The sequence below is a fragment of the Pangasianodon hypophthalmus genome, chromosome 29 (assembly GCF_027358585.1).
Source record: "Pangasianodon hypophthalmus isolate fPanHyp1 chromosome 29, fPanHyp1.pri, whole genome shotgun sequence".
NCBI lineage: Eukaryota > Metazoa > Chordata > Actinopteri > Siluriformes > Pangasiidae > Pangasianodon > Pangasianodon hypophthalmus.
In genome coordinates, this window is record NC_069738.1 from 12,949,450 (window position 1) to 12,969,471 (window position 20,022).

Here is a 20,022-nt window from a genome sequence, read left to right on the forward strand (position 1 = left end):
ACTTAGTGCGCTTACACAGGAAGTAGTGTGGCTTTTGTGTCACACCCAGCGTCTCACGTTTACAAGCCTCAGCGTCGTGCGCCATCTAGCGGCCTGGAGGATTATTACACCTGATAATCATGAAATGTAAATTCAAATTTTATTTGTCACATGCATAACCATAGACAGTACGACTTGCAGTGAAATGCTTTGTACGACTGTTCCAACATAGAAAAGAAAATATAGAAAAAATATTAAATATAGAGAAACATATATACATCTTCTTCTTCTTTCAGCTTTTCCCTTCAGGAGTCGCCACAGCGAATCATCACTCTCCACCTATCCCTGTCTTCTGCATCCTCAACACTTGCACCCATGAGCTTCATATCCTCATTTATTACCTCCATATACCTCCTCTTTTGCCTTCCTCTTTGCCTCCTGCCCGGCAGCTCCATGTCCAACATTCTCCTACCAATATACTCACTCTCCCTCCTCTGAACATGTCCAAACCATCTTAATCTGGCCTCCCTAACTCTGTCCCCCAAACGTCCAACATGAGCTGTCCCTCTGATGTACTCGTTCCTAATCCTGTCCAGCCTTGTCACTCCCAAAGAGAACCTCAACATCTTCAGCTCTGCTACCTCCAGCTCTGAGCTCTGCTACCTCCAGCTCTGACTCCTGTCTCTTCCTCAGTGCCACTGTCTCTAAACCATACAGCATGGCCGGTCTCACCACTGTCTTGTACACCTTCCCCTTGAGTCTCGCTGATGTTTTTTTATCACACAGAACTCCCGACACCTTTCTCCACTTATTCCAACCTGTCTGCACTCGCTTCTTTACCTCTTAGAAACATATATACATCAAAAACATATATAAAGAAAAATATATAAAGAAATAGCTAAAGAAAATAAGATAAGATAAGATAAACTTTATTAATCCCCGAAGGGAAATTCAGTAAAGTAATGAGAGTAGTGATTAGTCATCTGTCATTGGCTAAGGTGTTGTAGAGCCTGATGGTAGTGAGGATGAAGGATCTCCTGTATCTATTATATATATATATATATATAAATATAAATATATAAATATAAAGAAAAATATTAAATATAAGAAAAATATATACATAAAGAATGTATAAGAATAAGAATATATATATATATATATGGATGGTGGCAGCAGTCTGACAGTATCGATATAAAGTGCAGATATGTGCCGTTTTGTTGCGAAGTAACGTGCAATAACGTGTAATGTGTACGAAGTAATGTGTGTAGACACCTGACCATCACATTCATATGTGCTTGCTGAACATCTCATTCCAGATTTATTCCCCTTTTTACTGTTATAATGAGCTCCACTCTTCTGGGAAGCTTTCCCCTAGATTCTGGAGCGTGGCTGTGGGGATTTGTGTTCATTCAGCTACAAGAGCATTAGGTTAGGTCCGACTTTATTGTCACTGCCAGAGTAGGAGTACAGAGACGACTCAATGCGGTCAGCATCCAACCAGTAGTGCAAATAGCAAATAGGTAATTCAATTCAGTTCAGTTTTATTTGTATAACACTTTTAACAATGGACAGTGTCACAAAGCAGCTTTACAGAAATATACATTCAAATTACATTAAATCAAGATAAATTGTACATATGTGAATTTATCCCTAATGGGCGAGCCAGAGGTGACGGTGGTGAGGAAAAACTCCCTGAGGAAGAAACCTTGAGAGGAACCAGACTGAAAGGGGAACTCATCCTCATCTGTTTGACGCCGGATAGGTGACAAGGTTACGGTGCAATAAGTTAACAGTGTACAGGTAAACAACAGGATGCATACCAGTAATGCAAATGGCAATTAGGTTAAATGGAATAAATAAGAATTATAGTGCAGTTAGTTGAGATAAACGGTATATACAGGTATATATAATGCATGCAGTATGATGCAGTGGATAAAAATGCAGATGTGCAAATAGCAGTCTGATATAAATAATAGTAATAATGACAGATAATGCAGTAAAGTGCAAGTACTTGCAAATAATTGCAGATAACAGTCTAATGCTAGTGTTTAGGTATGAGGAGGAGCCTGGAAGTTAACGCTTAGACGCTGAGTTCAGCATCAGTACAGCTAGTGCATTAGTGAGATCAGGCGCTGATGTTGGGTGAGGAGTTGTTGTGTTCCAGTTCATCCCAAAGGTGTTCAGTGGGGTTGAGGTCAGGGCTCTGTGCAGGACACTCGAGTTCTTCCACTCCAACCTTCACACACCATGTCTTCATAGAGCTCGTTGATGTGTCGTTTTGCAGGTACACTGGGTACACCGGGCATTGAAACGCTTGTGACGAGGCTCATGATAGACACTGACAGCACAAACACTTATTAGACATGAACAAACCCACACTTGGGCATGAAGGTAGAGATGATGTGATGTGTAATGTGATGGTAAATGAGACAGTGGCGTACAATGGCAGAGTAAAGTGCCGTGTGCTATTAAATACGCAGAACAGTAAATGCAGGTACAGTAAATGGTACATAGTAAATCTGAGTAGTAAATATCTAAAAGTCCATGAGTGGCACTTTGTAATAAAGTGTCACAGCCCCTTAATTGCCTAAACGTTGTCTAATGTTATTGATAATGTTTAGTTTGAATTTAATTTAAATATCCATATCTCCAAGATGTGGCTTAGTGGTTAGCACTGCTGCCTCGCACCTCCAGGGTTGGGGTTTGAATCCTGTCTTCACCCCGTGTGTGTTTCCGCCCCAAGTCCAAAGACGTGAGTAAGTGTGTGATTGTGCCCTGTGATGGGTTGGCATCCTGTCCAGGGTGTCCCCTGCCTTGTTCCCTGAGTTCTCTGGGATAGACTCCAGGCTCCCTGCGTCCCTGATAAGCACGATGGGATGGATGGATATCTCCAAGCGCTTGTGTGCACAAGGTATTAACTAATGTTTGTGTACTTCTGATATATGTGAACATAAGCTATGTTTTTTTTGCTATTATAAATGTTCCCAGGTCTTTTTTCAGACAGCAGGCTTATCAGTAACTGATCACTAGTCTACTCTGGGCAAATCTGACTTCCAAGACCCAGAATATGGCCTGATGTGGCTGGAGTTTGGATTCTCCACAAGGCTCGTGTGAAGCTGCAATCTGAACAGCGGAGTAAGATAAACTGTAAGATCTGCACAGTGACATTTCACACAAATTATTTCATTATAATCAATTGCTAGGCTTGATGAGACTGCTGGGCAACTCCACCACATTACACCTCAGGAAGAGCCACTGAACACACCAGAGAAAAGAAACGCAACTGGACTCATGCACAAATGTCATTTCTTAAATCTAAAAAAAATTGTAAACCTTCTTTAAAGCCTCTGTGCTTTAAAGCGGCAGCCTTTCAGCAATTCATATGACAATTTTCAGTAGGACAAAAGCATTCCAAAGAATCTGGATATGTGTTTAAAATAATTTCTGCATGAAAGGATTAATCGTAATTCTTCCTCATGGACACTTTAAAAAAAAAAAAAAAAAAAGACTTTGAAACCGTACTTGATACTGAGAAACACAAGAGAAAGTTGTGATATGTACTAGGGGAAAGTTCAGTGTGATGGCGAGACCATGGAGCATAAATACCAAAAGATTTCATAAATATTTTTCGAATATTTGACAGCCAGCATGTTGACACGCACAGCCAAAGCAGAACCATTTGTCTGGGGTTAAGCAAGGCCACGATAATAAAGAAAACCCAACACTAACTCTAAGTAAACATACCTATTAAAAAAAGGTTCCCCCAAACCAGGAGAAAAGGCAAAAAAGAAGTAACAAAAGATACACAGACGATAAACAAATACTGGATCTCCACACAGGGAGAACATGTGAACAAACTATCTGGTAAGTTTAAAAAGGAAGAAAGGTGGATTAAGCTGGATATGAATGGATTTTACGTGTAAATCATCAGTACGTGTGTTTACACAAGAAACTAAATTTGTTCGATCATCCATATCATTTGCATGGATTATTGCACTTTTTTGTATATGGAACATTCTGTCACATTTAAATGGCTTATTTTTTTATCACATTTACAGCTTTAGCAGACGACTTCACCCAGAGCGACTCGGAGTGTTTGGAGTCTCGATCGAAAACATCCTCATGCTAGTTCATTAGGTCAGGGACCAAGTGTCCCAGTTTATTTATTATTTAGCACTCACTTATTATTGTTAAAATTATTGCAGATTTTTATTGGCATAGAAGTGAGTCAAAATAACTTCCACTTCTGTTTTTCCGGCTTTACCCTGATCGGTCGTTTCGTGCTCCCAGCTGTCTGTGCACTTGACCTTTTATGGAGTTTTGTGGGCGTTCCTATATGTAAATGAGCTGTGCCGTGCACGTGCTTGGTAACGTACGGGTGGTTCATCAACATACGCACGCAAGTATGAAGAAATATTAGCGTCTCTGAAACTTCTGTAAATCCGACTTTTAGTTCGGTTTATCAAATCTGTAAATTTGGTTCACACAAACATTTACACACAACTTTACTGAAATATTGATAAATGAGGTCTATGGTGTATTAATTTAGCCAGACCACTAACCGAATCCAGCATTACAGATAACTCACAGAGAATACTTACCGAGGTAGGAGCCGATGACTTGGATTACACTGAGACCACAGACGCTGCTGCTTTTTCATCACAGCACAAAGCAGAAAATAAAGCTAAATCAATGCAAGTCAAATTCTACACTAACCAGTCGGCAGGTTATGACAATTCAGGACATACCAAAATGAAATATTCTCTCTAAGAGGAGTATTCAATACATTTTTTTGTAAAGTTCTAGTTACATAAAATTCCTTTCTTACAAATTCCATATAAACTGGCATGACTGAACGGTGACAAGAGTTAACATTTACTGCTTAAATAGTGATTAGTTAGTGATTAGTTCCTGACTATAAATAAGAATTCGACGTGGTTGTGTTTCGTTTCGTAGCAGTGCTTCACGTTACCACTTTTGACTAACACCATGGACTCTGAACATGATGTGTATATATATTTTTAAAACAAGTCATGTTTTCTGTTCTCTAATCAGACCAACGAAGGTAAATAAAAAGAAAACTCTCCCCTTTCTGAATTAATGTCTCTGTATATAGTCTCTGGTCCAGTGAGCTGCCTTCAGCCAAGTCATTTCCAGGAAAGTGATTTCTGCTACAGAAGCCAAGCTGATTCGTGTTTAGAAATCTAGAGGTGCTGATAATATGAGCAGGGTTTCTTTTCATATAATTATCAGTTGTGCTACAGTAGTATTTTTGTTCGGTCCTTTGAAATATTTTGCGGGTCTGAAGCCAGTCACCAGTTAATGACCCCTGCTTCCTTACCATCCTCTAGTTCATGTGCAGTTTCTAACGGGAAACTGGATAAGTAAAAGGCAGTATTGGAAAGCAGGCTAAAACGGACATGCGTGGTTCAGATATAAAGTGTTCCTCCTATGTGACTTAGCAAACTTAGGTATGCTGCTTCATGAAAAATTCCATAAATCATGTTTGTGTCCCAAATCTTATCATTTCAGCACTCACTGCAGCTCAGTCTTTATATAATTAATATATATATATATATATATATATATATATATATATATATATATATATATATATATATATATATATATATATATATATAGCTTTAAAGAATAAGGACCATATGATTAAAAATATAAAGCCAACAACAAAATAATATAATGTATTATTTCCTGAGAAGTAAATTAGTACCTTAAATGAACATACGGTTTATTCCCCTCTAGAGAAATAACAGATGGTCAAAAAGAAAATTCTCTGACTCACAAAAAGGTACTCAACCGAAAAGCAAGACAGAACCAAGCAATCGTCCTTTACCTGGACTTAAAGACAGGCATTAACGACATCACTGATCTACGATTCCACAGTGTATTAAGACCTCAGTAATATAATAAGGCAGACAAGTGAAGCTTTACAATTTTAGTGATCAGACTGAGTTAGCAGGCTACATCCCTGAGGATAATGACATAACTACACACTGTATCTTTGGTCTTAGCTCTAGATAAGCGTAGTCAGGTGTTTACAGGAATGTGTATAGGTATATGATTGAACACAACTACTGAAGGAATGATACAGTATTTAAAAAAAAAAAAAAAAAAAAAAAAAAAAAGGTTTATCAAAAATACTTCTCACCATCTGAAGGCTAAACATCTACAACCAAACTGAAAAGAGCAGACCGTCCTTACAGGCTCCATTGAACTCATTCATATGAACTACAGATGACTAAACTGCCATTTCTTAAAATAAATATCATGGTAATGAACGCTGGTAAATCTGTAAATCTTTTTTTTTTTTCTTTTTTCCCATGTCTTCAAACTTAGGCCAAGAACACAGTTTAATCTCTTTTTCATAATCGTAAATCAGAAGAGTTCACATAATTTAGAAAGCTACATTAAAGGTGTTAATGAACAGGGGAATAAGTGTTACATTCGTCTGAGGAGTGAGGAAGTTAGCAGTTATTTTTTTTTTCCCAAATAATAATGAACAAGTACAAAAATATACATATACAGTCTTTAAATACAGTGATTTTCTCCAAAAGGTAATGGATGAAATGTATAGCTTAGCCATTCCTTCCCTTTGTTTCTTTTTTGCTTCTCACTTACTCTTTCCATCATCATTACTCAAATCTCTGTCAATGCCTCATCTAACGCTTCAGATCCCTCGAGCGCATCCTGTCTGACCGACGCATTCGAACTCAGACTAAAAACAAACCAACAAAGGAGTGACCTTCCCATCAACCTTAACCAGGATTACCAATACCAGCAATGCTACTGGATTTTTTAAATGTGTTTTTGTCCAAATAATAACCAACAGCTGAGGTAGAAAAAACAAACCCAGCACAGTTCTTTGTTTAGATGCCGCAACATCCAGTCAGCAACCTTGAATCCTCCTTCCATTTATCATTGCAGCAGGTTTCAAGGAAACAGTTTTTTTTTTTTTTTTTTTTTGGTGCATCAGTTCCTGAATCTGTAGGAGATGGGCAGCAGGAGGTTGTTTTTCTTCAAGGCCTGCACCTTGGCATGAGCGGTCTCATCGAGGGCCTTGTAGCAGCGCCGTGCATAGTCTAGAAGCTTCTCCTTGGAGGAATCAAACTCACCGACTTCTTCCACTTTCTCTGGAGCAACCAGGAGCAACTCCGCAATGGGAGTGGTGGAGGCTACAGTGTTACGGTCGACCCCATGAACCTGGAAGGCTCTGGACATGCTCTTCAGCTTCTGGTATGTCACCAGAATCTTCTTGTAGCGAAAAAGCACTCCAGCAGGGTCTTTCACTGAAAAAGCCAAGACTTTCTAGCATCAACCAGACATCATCATCATCATCATCTCAAAATATAATCATGATACACTTATGGATATAAAAATCTGCAACCCCCTGTTAAATCGCAGGTTTTTGCAAAGTATGAAAAAAATGAAGCTGTGATAAATCATGTCAGATCTTTTCCCACCTTTAATGTGATTATCAACCAACACAATTCAAATGAAAACAAATAAAAACATGAGGAAAAATTTTTTTTTTAAATTAAAATAGCCTAGTTGCACACCCTTTCAGAATGAGGCATGTGAATGTGCTCAGAATGAACCAATCACATTCAAACTCATGTTCAAAAGTAATGATCACACACCCGTCATCACTGAGGTGATTCTGATTAACCCTAAATAAAGATCAGCTGTTTCTGTAGGATTTTCTTGACGACATCTTGGTTTAATCCAACTGATGAAGCCAAAGAGCTTACAAAGCATGTACGGGATCTCACTGTCAAAAGATATCGATCAGGAGAGGGGTACTGAAGAATTTAATCGGATGTACCATTGCACTCCGTGAAGGCCGTCGTGAACAAGTGGAGAAAATGGAGTACCACAATGACATCACCAAGAACAGGACGTCCCTCCAAAATTGACAAAAGGACAAGTTACCAGAGAGGCTGCAGGTTACAGGTCTGGTCTGTGGGGTAGCGTGGCTAGACGGAAGCCCTTTCTCATTTTAAAAAAAAGACAAAACATTCACCGAAAGACGACCGTACCCACGGTGAAGCATGGTGGTGGCAGCATCATGCTATAGGGCTGCTTCTCGTCAGCTGGGACTGGGGCTCTAGTCAAGACAGAGGGAAAAACAGATAGCTCCAATCTACTTTGGCCCAAAACCTGCAGACGTCTGTTAGACAGCTGAAGATGAAGAATGTTGTCACCTTCCAGCGCGATAAGAACCAAAATCCTTTCAAAAACATGTGGAATAACCTGAAGAGGGCTGTGTACAGGAGATCTCCTCGCTCCACTTCTATCAGACTGCGTTCTTGCTAAGTTGATAGACTCGAACCCGAAAAGACTAAGTGCTGTATTTAAACAAAAGGTGCTTTAACAAAGTATAAGTTAGAGTGTGCGTTTATGCAATCAAATTCTTTTTTTTCCCCTTAAAATATTTCTTGTTGTTTTTCACTTGAATTTTTCTCATTGCTCTATCACATTAAAGGTGGAAAACAATCTGACATGAGTTTATCTTGGTTTCTTTTCTTTTCTTTTTTTTTTTTTTTACATCACAAAACCCTGCAATATTAACAGGAGTGTGTAGACATTTTATATCCACTGTATTATCTTAAGCCTCATGCATTAATCACCAATCAGTTTAACACTCTAAGTTTATTTGTATCATTTGTCTGACTGTTTTGGGACTAGTGTTGGTATCACTCCTGAGTACAAGCCCCAACCCAAGCTCATATTCCCTTCTCTCTCTCTCTCTCTCTCTCTCTCTCTGTTCTTCCTTCAGCAAAATGGCTCTTTCCAACTTCGCCTTGCTGCACTCATATCACTGTGGGCTCCTTTTCTAGCGCCCTTCTTGTATCATATCCTCCCTCACTTGCGGTTGGTTTGGATAAACAGTAAAATGTTCCTGCTCACCTCTTTGTCTCTCCATTCCCCGTGCTATGCGGAATACCCGAGTTCTTTTCACTCTCGTCGGTCCACCGTTGGACCTGCTTTTAGCCCTGCTTCTTCTGCAGCTTTTGGTGTCAGAGTCGTCATCATTTGACACAATCTCCTCCTCTTCAAGGTAGCCATCCTCCTCTATAAACTCTTCTTCCTCTATCACTTCCTCATCTTCCTCATCTTTATAATAAAAAAAAATTAGGGGATGGACAAATGAAATAGACATTGACACAGACACACAAAAACCAAATTTTTGCAAAATACCAATTCAGCAACTAACCTTGGACGCTGTTCTTTTTCTTTTTTCGCTTTAGGGTCTGGCTGCGCGCTTGTCCAGAACGAGTCATCATGGGCAGTGGAGACGGGGTCGAAGCCCTGCGAAGGACAGTCTTCTGGGATGTGGGTTGTTGGGGAACTTCAGGCTGAAGCTCTGGAATTAAATAAATTAAAATTGCACTGAAATTCTGTCACGAATGTTAAGTTTACATTTGACCATTTTTCCTGACTCACACTAAATTCACCTGCTGCGTCACATTCGGTGAATATTTCTGATTGAAATGTATGTAATATGAGCAAGCTCGGCAGCCTCCTAGACGTAAACCTATCCAACACGGTCACTGTCATCTCTCCCCACCTTTCTGCAATCCTCACCATTCCTCTCCTGACTCTTGGTGGTGAAGATGAACCGGTCGAGCTGGCAGCGCAGGAAGTCTCTTTCCTCTTCCAGGTCCTCTATGCGTTTCTGTAGCCAGGAGTTCTTTTCCAAGGAGATCTGCAGCTGGGCACGAAGGTTGGAAATCAGCAGGTATGGGTTGCAGGGAGGAGTCTGTCCTGATGCACTTTCTGCTGAAAGTAAGAACGGAGACTCCGTTATTTCTGCACTGAGGGCGCATAACATCGTCATTCATTATGCATAATTCATGTAAGAGCTTTTGTCTTTAAAATACTTCATAAAAAATTTATTCTATATAAGATTTTATATGTAATCAGTTCTAAAGGAAGCAGGCAGCAGTGGAGTGATGCTCAAACTGAAAGCTAAACTCTTAACTGCTACATTTTGTACAAGTTTTAGTTTATCTGTTGTGATTTTTTTTTTTTTTTCCAGAGTAGTCCCCTGAACAACGCATTCTACACAGTGTCCCAAAAGTCTCCACACATTTTAGCAAAATGTTTTCCAGATTTTTTCAGAATTAGTTTATATTATGTACATTTTTTCCAGATAGCCTTTAAGAAGGCCTTTGATGAAAGAAGAACGTATTGAAATCATTCTCATGGCTGGATCGGGAAGCTGGCGCAAAGTTGCGATGGACTTTAACAGGAAACATGGTGAGCACATCACACACGACATTGCTGCCAAACTTATTAATAAATTCAGAAAGACTGGACCAACCGAGAAGTGGACGTTCACAAACATCCACTGATGAAGACACAACCGACATGGTGCTGGTGAACACAGTCCCCTGCGTATGGAGACTTTTGGGACCCCCTGTAGTAGTCTGGGATTTTGCATACAAGAGTCTGATGTACGCAATATTCCTTAACTCAGCATTCGCAAATATCAGAGGCCCAAGGAGTTAATGATTATGTTTTAGAGCAGAGAAAGCACCAAACTGGAGCTTGACTCCTGCCCTTCAGGACCAGAATTGGGTAACTTTGCTTTAAACGATGAGGCAGAGAGCAGTCTTAATAATTCTTCCCATGTGCATTCAAAATTTGGAAGGCCTTTTTCTTCTTGTTTAGCGACTAATTGAAAATTTATCTGTCTTCTCTTCAGATGGATATGTTTATTGGGCAATGTGGAGTCAACTTTCAGTCAGTTAGTTAGTCAGTTGCGTTCAGTCCTTAACCTGCTGTTCACTCGGAGTCGTTTGTTATCTGGACGAGGATGCCAAGTCATTCAGAACATTTGGGAAAACAGATCTATTCTGTTGTCGGTGTGGAAGCTGCCATGGCGTTCTACACACTAATGCATTAGCAGCACTGGAAACCAAGGCTCCTGCCACTTTAGGTTCACAAACAGAGCTCTGTGGTCTCTGTGGTGAAGCATGGTGGTGGCAGCATCATAGATATCTAGACAGATAGATAGATAACCACATTTCATGCATGACTATTTCCTCTCTCCCACTAGTAAATCAAATACTTTACCATCAAACATGTGGTCATTCTGGTTGTAGAAACCAGACTGGTCTGCACTACTGTCTTCAAAGGGAATAGAGATTTCATAGCCATCCTCATTTTTCAAATCTGTCAAGAAAATAAACCCAAGAGAGAGAGAACATTTAAATCATTAAATAAGCAGTAAGCTTTGGTGTTGACATTATGTTCCTAGTAACAATAAAACCTGTTTCTTACATAGTAATCAAGAATAACTATATGGCCAAAAGTTTGTGGACACCATAAAATCATCACACCCATATGTGCTTGTTGAAAATACAATTCCAGATTTATTTCCCCTTCGCCATTATGATAAGCTCCACTCTTCTGGGAAGCTTTCCACTAGATGTTGGAGCGTGGCTGTGGGGATTTGTGTTCATTCAGCTACAAGAGCATTAGTGAGATCAGGCACTGATGTTGGTGAGGAGGTCTGGGGTTCAGTCGCTGTTCCAGTTCATCCCAAAGGTGTTCAGTGGGGTTGAGGTCAGGGCTCTGTGCAGGACACTCGAGTTCTTCCACTCCAACCTTCACACACCATGTCTTCATGGAGCTCGCTTTGTGCACAGGGGCATTGTCGTGCTGGAACAGGTTTGGGCCTCTTAGTTCCAGTGAAGGGAAATTGTAATGTTACAGCATACAGAGACATTTAATACAATTGTGTGCTTCCAACTTTGTGCCAACAGTTTGGAGAAGAACCACATATGGGTGTGACAGTCAGGGGTGCACATACTTTTGGTCACATCGTGTACAATTTAAACCCGGAAATGACCTTTGTATGGTCATACCATAACCATAAAACAGTAACAGTTACCTGTTGAGTTCCTTGTACTTCTCTGTGGTTCAGTCATTATTGCAGTCCGACATGGATCCTCTTACAATTCTGATCCAAGCTCACAAACAACTACAAACAAACAAACAAACAAACAAACACTCTTTCAGAACAGCACTTGGGCTGGAGTCAGGTCAGATATCATCATCACAGAAACTTTATTCTCTTATCAACACATTTAACCAACACATTTAGCTCATTTTTATCAACAACTAAATGTACAAACTAACCAAGTAATGCTGTTCCCGGATAAATTCACTAACCAGACAAAACCCTCTTGGAGCTAGTCACCTACTGTGATCCTAACTCAACTAACCTTGTTAGCTAGTTGGCTAACCTTAGCTAGTTCTGCTAGGTAAATAAGCTGGCTGCTTGGAAGACCGCACGTGCTCTCTTCATTATCATATCAGCTTAGCCACAGGCTACACTTCAAACATGTTTCACTCGGTTTGCATCATTTAGCAATAAATAAATGTATATATATATATATATATATATATGTATATGAATAAATCCAGTTTGCACCGTTTACTCACGATATTAACTCTTCGAATTGTTTGCAGGTATAAACGCTAGCGGCGGTGCACAAATCCGGGATGTTGTTGTTGTTGTTTTTGTGTGGCTTACAAACAGTCTGAGATATTTATTCTGTTTTCATCTTTGGGTGGTGTTTTTTTTTTCGTGAATTAGTGCAATATTTAACTTCTCTCACAAGTCAACAATCAAAGAGAAAAAAAAAAAAAAAAAAAAAAAAAAAAGACCGCCCGCACCCGACTCGTCTTCCGGTCATGCGCACTAGTGACTTGGCTGTGTAACTAAGCAACAGTTTCATATCCTACATCCAAAATGTCCAGATTAACCAGGAGTTTGAATAAGTTATTAATTATTTCCATAAAGCACCTAATGTCTCTTTTGCCCAGAAAACCTGCTATATAGAGATGTGTATACTCTATAGACTAAGAGTATCTCATTAAGAAATGATAAACTTTACTTTTTAAAGCGAGGTTTTTTTTTTAGTATTTTTTTATGTGCTGTCAAATGCAGTTTTATACTTTTACACACAAGTATATATATAATACACAACCTGGTACTTGGAAGAATAACCTGTATTAAACTGCAAAAACAGTTTGTTTGTTTATGTATGTGTATGCATATTTGTGTGTGTGTGTATAATATATATATAATGTGTGTATGATATATATATATATATATATATATATATATATATATATATATATACACACACACACACACACACGCCATGCATGAATAAATAAATAAATAAATAAATAATAGGCCAAGCCCAAAATGGCAAAATATGAAGCTTTTAATTGTCTTAACAACAAATAATTGGTCAGAAAATGAGCAAGAATTAAGCAAATAGACAAAGGAAGTTAGTATGGGAAGCTTTTGATTTCTTTAAATGATTAAGCCTTGTGGCCCTCGAAGGATACCCAAATAATCACTATTCTTAAAAAAAACTTTTTTAAAAAAACATCCCAGAAGATATTTTGGAAAATTTTGTACACCCAGACATGTGTTAGACGTGTGTTAGTTTGTTTGAATTTTAGTTTGAATCAGACATGTTAATCTTTATCAGGATTTTACCTGTGTGTACAGGAAGACCCTATAAGTGAATTTCCCTGTTTCTGGATTTTCCTTAAACAGTTCACTGCAGCAAAAGGAAATGAGTAAATGGAGGCACAGGAGCTCTCAGGAGTGCATCTGTTTCATTCTTGCTCATTTTCTGACCAATGATTTGTTGTTAAGACCATTAAAAGCTTCATATTTGCCATTTTGGGCTTGGCCCACTTTTTTCCCCCCCAGGTGTGTGTGTGTGTGTGTGTGTGTTCCATTTACTCATTTCCTTTTGCTGCACTGAACTGGGGAAAATCCAGAAACAGGGAAATTCACTGATAGAGTCTTCTTGTACATATGTTTTGAGTGCTTTTAGGACTATAGACCCACCCAAACTAGTACAGGTGGGATCAAAACAAAGGTGAAACCGGAAGTGACGCAGGTGGACGCGAACAGAAGAATCTTTCTCGATGAACCTGTGAGGAAAAACGTCGATGAAGAAATTATTCAAAACATTTCCGTAAAGTTTCGAAGGGTAAGTTTTTATTTACAAAAAAAAAAGAAAGAAAAAAAAAAGAAAAAAAAAAAAACAGAAACTAGCTTGTAGTTGGCTTTACCTGTGTGTTCACCGAGCAGCGTTCAAGCCCTCAACACCACACTAACACTTTTATTTCCTCAAATATTACTCACTCCTGTTAGTCTAAACAGCAGGCAGTCGACATTAACACAGACTCCTCAGTGTTTTGGCTCCATTTTAAAGCTACAGGAGGAAAAAAAACAACAGAAAACTCGGATTTGGTGCAGACTGAGGCTTTACTGTGTTACACTACAGTAGGTGTGCTGGAGTTGAGCTCCAGTGTGTAGGATTGTGTACTGTAGTGTACACTTCATCTTGTTTTTGAAATACACTGGATATAAAAAGTCTACACACCCCTGAAATGGCTGTTTTTTTGTCCTGTAAAAAAAATGAAGCCAAGATTAATCATCCCTGCTGAAAAAAAAAACAATAAAAACCCTCATGTAATGGTTTTAATTATTGTAATGGGAATTGTACTGGTTTTAATGGAAACTGTAATGGACCCTCTGGGTCTCTACTGCCTTCTTTTGGTGGCATGTTATTTCTAGTGGATACCATGAAGGACCTGTAATGGTTTTAATGGCTAGCTGATGGTTTTTAATGATATTTGTAGTGGAAACCATTAGAATTTCTGAGATGGTTTCTACTTTCTATTGTTTTGTTTTTTTTTCAGCAGGGATGTCCGATCTTTTTCCACCTTTAATGTGATATAGCGACCAACAAAAGTCAAGTGAAAAACAAGTAGAAAAGATTTAGAGGAAAAAAAACAACAACATCCTTGTGTTCAGAATGAACCAATCACATTCAATCTCATGTTCAAAAGTAATGATCATACACCTGTCTTCGATGAAGTCATCTCCTCTGTACAGGAGTTTCCCTCACAGTTTGATAGATCTGGAACATTTTTGCAAGGAAGATTGGAACAAAATTGCCAAATCAAGATGTGCTAAGTTGGTGGACTCGAACCCAAAAAGACTGAGTGCTGTATTACAAGCAAAAGGTACTTTAACAAAATATTAGTTAGAGGGTGTGCATACTTGTGCAGGTTATTGTAAGGTTTTTTTTTTTCTTTCTTTTTCTTTTTTCCCTAAAACGTTTTCTGTTTTTCGTTTGAATGTTATTGGTAACTATATCACAGGTGGAAAAAGGTCTGATAAGATTTATCTTGGTTTAATTTTTCACAAAAAACACCCTGAACCCATGTCAACTCAATAGTCAATAGTCTCAATATAAAATTAAAATACAGCAGTTTATATGGTGCACCTACCTACAGACGTTAAGCATTTTATCAGGTAATCTACTGTAAGTACACAAATACTGACTGTTGCAGTGCAGAATGTCAGACATTATTTGGAGAGTTGACCACTTTAAGAACAACCCAGATATGGTTTGTTTGTGAACTATCAGTTCTTTTTTTTGAACGAATCACAAAGGCCCCACTTGGAGATCAGCTCACAAGAGATCAGCACTATATACAAGTGTAAACCGGATCATTTGCATCTCGGCTGAACGGCCAACGGTTTAATCAGGAAATGTTTAATATATGTATGTATTTTTTGAGTTTTGATGTGGGGACTGACAACGTGACCTTGTGTCACGTTTTTTATATTTGGCAACTCTCTCTACTCATGAAATGCAAACACTAGTGCTCAGTGAACACACACTCAAGACATTCAAGAAAAAGACAGGAGAGATGTCAAGGTACATCACAGTTCTGAATCAGTTCTTCTGATGCTGTGTGATGTTGGAATGTAACGCCACGACAAGAAGTATCGTCTCTGCTACTAAATGAATAAACATAAGAAAAATGAATGTAGTGGATTTTAATATTAGTTTTAATTTGTTTGAAAAGGTGCAATGGGATGTCGTTATTTTCTTATACCAGGACACGTTGGGAGTTATATCTTAATTTTCTGTGTTTATGTACTGTATATATACATGTACATTATACTATGTAATACTTTGTTATACTATTATTTAAAAAGTAGTTCTAATGAGACTACTTTTTGTTAGAACAAAAATACTTCCTCCTATTGTTTGAGTGGAAAACTGTAATCATTGTGTAAAGTTTCTTTTATACAATCGTCAATCATTTCACTTTTGCTGATTTTTTTCTTAAGCTGTGCAGTCCTGTGTATTTTTTTTCTCTCTGAGTGGATGATATGTTTTACAGTTGAACCAAAATGTTGTGTTTTATGCTCACCAGACTTGACCCAGTCAGTATGACGTCCTGCACGGGCCTGGCACACTGCAGAGTGGCGCTGGCATTTGCGGTCATTTTTGACCTAGTGGGCGTGATGGTGTTGCTCGCGGGAGTCTTCGTTCCTCTGGAGGTGAAAGGCAGAGACTTTGGTGACTTGTTAGTGTACACAGGAGCTCTTCTGGTGTTGATGTCGCTTGGTGGCTGGGTGATGTGGTACAGCGGCAACATCGAAGGCCTGACTTCAAGCAAGGAGATGGGCCACATTGGCAATGCAGTGGACCGCATTGCGCGCACGCTCAGCCGCAAAATGCGCACCCACCGCGGCCATCAGGGTCCCTGAAGCAGATCGGCAGAAATTCTCAGCAAGCCTCATAGGTAATTTCACATTAACTACATAATTGTATTGTTTTTCTTTTTAGGCCTATATCTTTATCAGCAAAGCAGAAATGACTTTAAAAATAATAATACACTGTTCATGTGTGTGTCTCTTCTGTCTGTTATTCCTTCACTCCATCACTTGCAGGTTCCATGATAAGTCTGAGAGCTGTGATTATGCAACACACCCCAACCAAGCAGTTCAAGAACTGTACATCATTCAGCTGTTAGGAGTGAATGTTACATAGCACATGAGAATATTTAGCTACCAGTTATCTGTATTTTACATCAGTATCAGCACACACTGGCATGTGTTATGTTGTGTTACATATCCTTCTATTTCAATTGCAATAAAGTAGTGTCAGTTTTTCCTCAGTTTTTTTTTATACTCTAATTTAGAACAGTTTGCATTTCAGTGTAAGTTTACATGGCTGGTTAAACACTTCTCTCTTTAACCGTGCAGTTTGTAATACTGTAATATTTAAAAGTCTTTCTAGACATGTAATAGTCAAGTGATTTGAAGGCTAATATTATTCTCAGTATTGCATAGCTGCTTTGCTACAGCACCTGAGAGGAGATGGATTTTAGAAAGCTCTAAAAATGGAAAAAAAAAAAAAAAAAAGCTTTTTTATTTCAGGCCACTGTTAATGCCTGGCTGAAAAATATACAGCGTATATAAATACAATATGTTGTTAATGCCATATTTTTTTTATGAGTACTGATTTTGAAAATTTGGCTAATAAAGTGTTGACTGTTGTGCAAGAATGAAATGTCAGCTTTTGCTTATTCACATGAAAACTGTTGTTTTCATCTGTTTACTCTTTAGTTGCTTGATAATTCTTTAGGCTGTTTTGTGAATTCCTCTCATGCTCCTTTGATTTGTTTTTTCCCCAATTTTGTTTGCTAATTTGGTCACCTGCCAGTTTCCTTCCACCAGTCCGCTCTCCCCTGTCATATGGCAGCTACCAGGCAGGCTGGGTGAAGATCAACACGTGCTTCCTCTGAGACGTATGAAGACAGACTGATGAGTGAAAGCTCATCTTTTTAAAACTACTGCTCATGCTGCATCACAAAGTCAACGTAGCACGCTCAGACGAAAGTGCTGTCTACCTTCTTCCACATACATGAGCCCATGATTGGCTAGTGTCACTGTGATTGCCGCTCCTCCCACCCTCAGTGCACGGCTCCCATTGCTCCCGTGGGTGTGATGATGGCTGCGGCATCATTGGGATTCAAACTTGTGATCTGTAGAACGTGACTTTTCTATTGCACCACTTGGGAGCCCTGCTGTTTCTTTGATTTGTCTCAACTCTGGTCATGACTGCAGTTAGGACATACAGACATTACTTACATAATGTTGTTCCTCTTTTGGTATTTAGTTTTGGTGTGAAAATTATTATTATTATTATTATTTTACATAATACATTTATTTAACTGGTGCTGCATATCCTGGTTTGCTGTTAGGCTGCCGCTAAGGTCTTGATATTGTGTATATGAAGAAATGCTTGTTTTGCTAGATTAAAACCTTTTTTTCCTGATAAATAAAATAGATTTTTCTTGATGAAGAGGTATTTATTTGATCTCTAATTTAGTGGGAACCTTTTGAATGATTTTCATGGAGTTTGTATCATTACCCAGGTGTAAAGTTACCTCACTACAGAACTCAGACCCCCCACACACAGATATGGCGAGAGCATGGAGAGACAGTGCACAGTCTCTACACTGACAGAAACCCGAGCTCAGGATTGACCCGTGGACCCTGGAGCTGTGAGGTGGCACCGTGCCATTGTGCCCTCCTGTTCTTATACAGTACAGTGAGACTCAAAAACAACACTACAATTCATTTTGAAGCAATGAAGCCTATGTAGGCTACTTTAATTCATGGCAGTCTTTAGTAACGTTCCAAACTGAAGTGTGCAAATGAAGCATTTATTTCAATGTGAGCACTACAGAGCATCAGCAGATAAAGCTCTTCAGGCACAGTGTGAGTTTTGTAAATAATATGGACTTCTGATTGAATACTAGATCTGCCACTTTGGTAAGATCAGCTTCCAGCTTAAGAGTCATGGAAAGGTTTTGTTTACTCTCTTGTGATGTGCATGTCCTGAATTTGGCATAATGGGCCCTGATTGCCATCACTGTGGTATTAAGAAAATAAATAAATAAATCAGACTTCTGTGAAATTAATTGGCTAGAAACTTAAACATGCAGGTATATTGTTTAAAATGCAGTATTCCAGTAAATGCCTTTTTAGCCACGTCCATATCACGTCCAGTGGAAATTTCAGACTTTGATACAAATGAAATGGATGGACCTGACATACCAATGTGAAAGGGTTAATTAACTAGGTTAGTAATTACTTAGACAAATTAGCAATTAGTCATATGCAATACATTACATATTGTAAGTAATTAACCACTTATTTTACACGTACATGCCATCCACGTGCATCTTAACGGTGGATAACACTTTTGGCCATTGACATGATTGGAACATTTGTGAAAAACGAGGAAAAGCATCATTAATAATTAATAAATCATTAATGCTTTTGAGCTGTTTTCCAGGGACTCTTGTGAATATTCATGAAATATGAAAGTGACACAATATTTAACCCCAAACCCGGTTCCCATAGATGAATCTTTGCACAAGAGAATGAGCCCAAATATACATCTAAATCAGCACACAAATGGCTGAGAGAACACAAAAATCAGCATTTTTCAATGATCAGCTCAGTCTCTGGATTTGACCCCTATTTGACCCCTAAGCCTGTGATCTAAACTGAAGACAGCAGCTCACATTGGCAACTGTACATACAGAGAATATACAGTAAATGCTCTGCCTGGTGGAGTGGTCCAAGTTTGGGCTACAAATGTTCTTCAGTTTTGTGTATTATATGAATAGGCACAATGTTGTTATCCTCTGCAGGAAATTCATCACAAAATAATTGTGGGGGTGCAAATAACTTTGAACTGAGTTTGTGTAACAATATACCACAAGTCATTGAATGTATGCACAGTATTCCTTTTCTCATTTTCATGAAGTCTGCCAATAATCCTACATTTGACTGGACATCATTTTTCAGATGACTCATGAGTCAGAAGGATCCAGAGTCATGTGTAAGGTAGCTCATGTTGGGGTTAAGTCTTGGATTGTGTTTGTTATCCCAGCGTCTGCATATTGAAAGTACCAGATATATACAGTATTCCCAAATAACAAGGGTGAGTCAAATGAAAATCGTATTATTATTAGATTGTTTTGCACTTTTTACACAAAAGTGTATCATATTTATCCACCATCTTCATTTCGTTCAAGTGTTCCAGCAATTAACAAGTGTCTGGATTCCTGTAGAAAAAAAAATTCTTCTGGTTGGTC

At 38.7% G+C, this 20,022-nt stretch overlaps 1 protein-coding gene across 3 annotated transcripts; it reads right to left on the reverse strand.

The window, feature by feature from the left end:
* Nucleotides 1–5,711: 5,711 nt before the first annotated feature.
* Nucleotides 5,712–12,656, reverse strand: ccdc106b (coiled-coil domain containing 106b). Of its 3 annotated transcripts, none has more exons than XM_026927850.3 (7): nucleotides 12,454–12,656; nucleotides 11,900–11,989; nucleotides 11,080–11,178; nucleotides 9,586–9,777; nucleotides 9,215–9,364; nucleotides 8,908–9,114; nucleotides 5,712–7,286 (listed from the first exon to the last, which is right to left on the reverse strand). In XM_026927850.3, the coding sequence occupies exons 2-7, from the start codon at nucleotides 11,934–11,936 to the stop codon at nucleotides 6,970–6,972; spliced, it is 1,002 nt and encodes a 333-aa protein (XP_026783651.3). In that variant the 5' UTR covers nucleotides 11,937–11,989; nucleotides 12,454–12,656; the 3' UTR covers nucleotides 5,712–6,969. The 3 variants fall into 3 exon arrangements, with proteins under 3 accessions (XP_026783651.3, XP_053087573.1, XP_053087574.1); XM_053231598.1 differs by having other exon boundaries at nucleotides 9,586–9,780; XM_053231599.1 differs by lacking the exon at nucleotides 12,454–12,656 and adding an exon at nucleotides 12,148–12,367 and having other exon boundaries at nucleotides 9,586–9,780.
* Nucleotides 12,657–20,022: the final 7,366 nt, after the last annotated feature.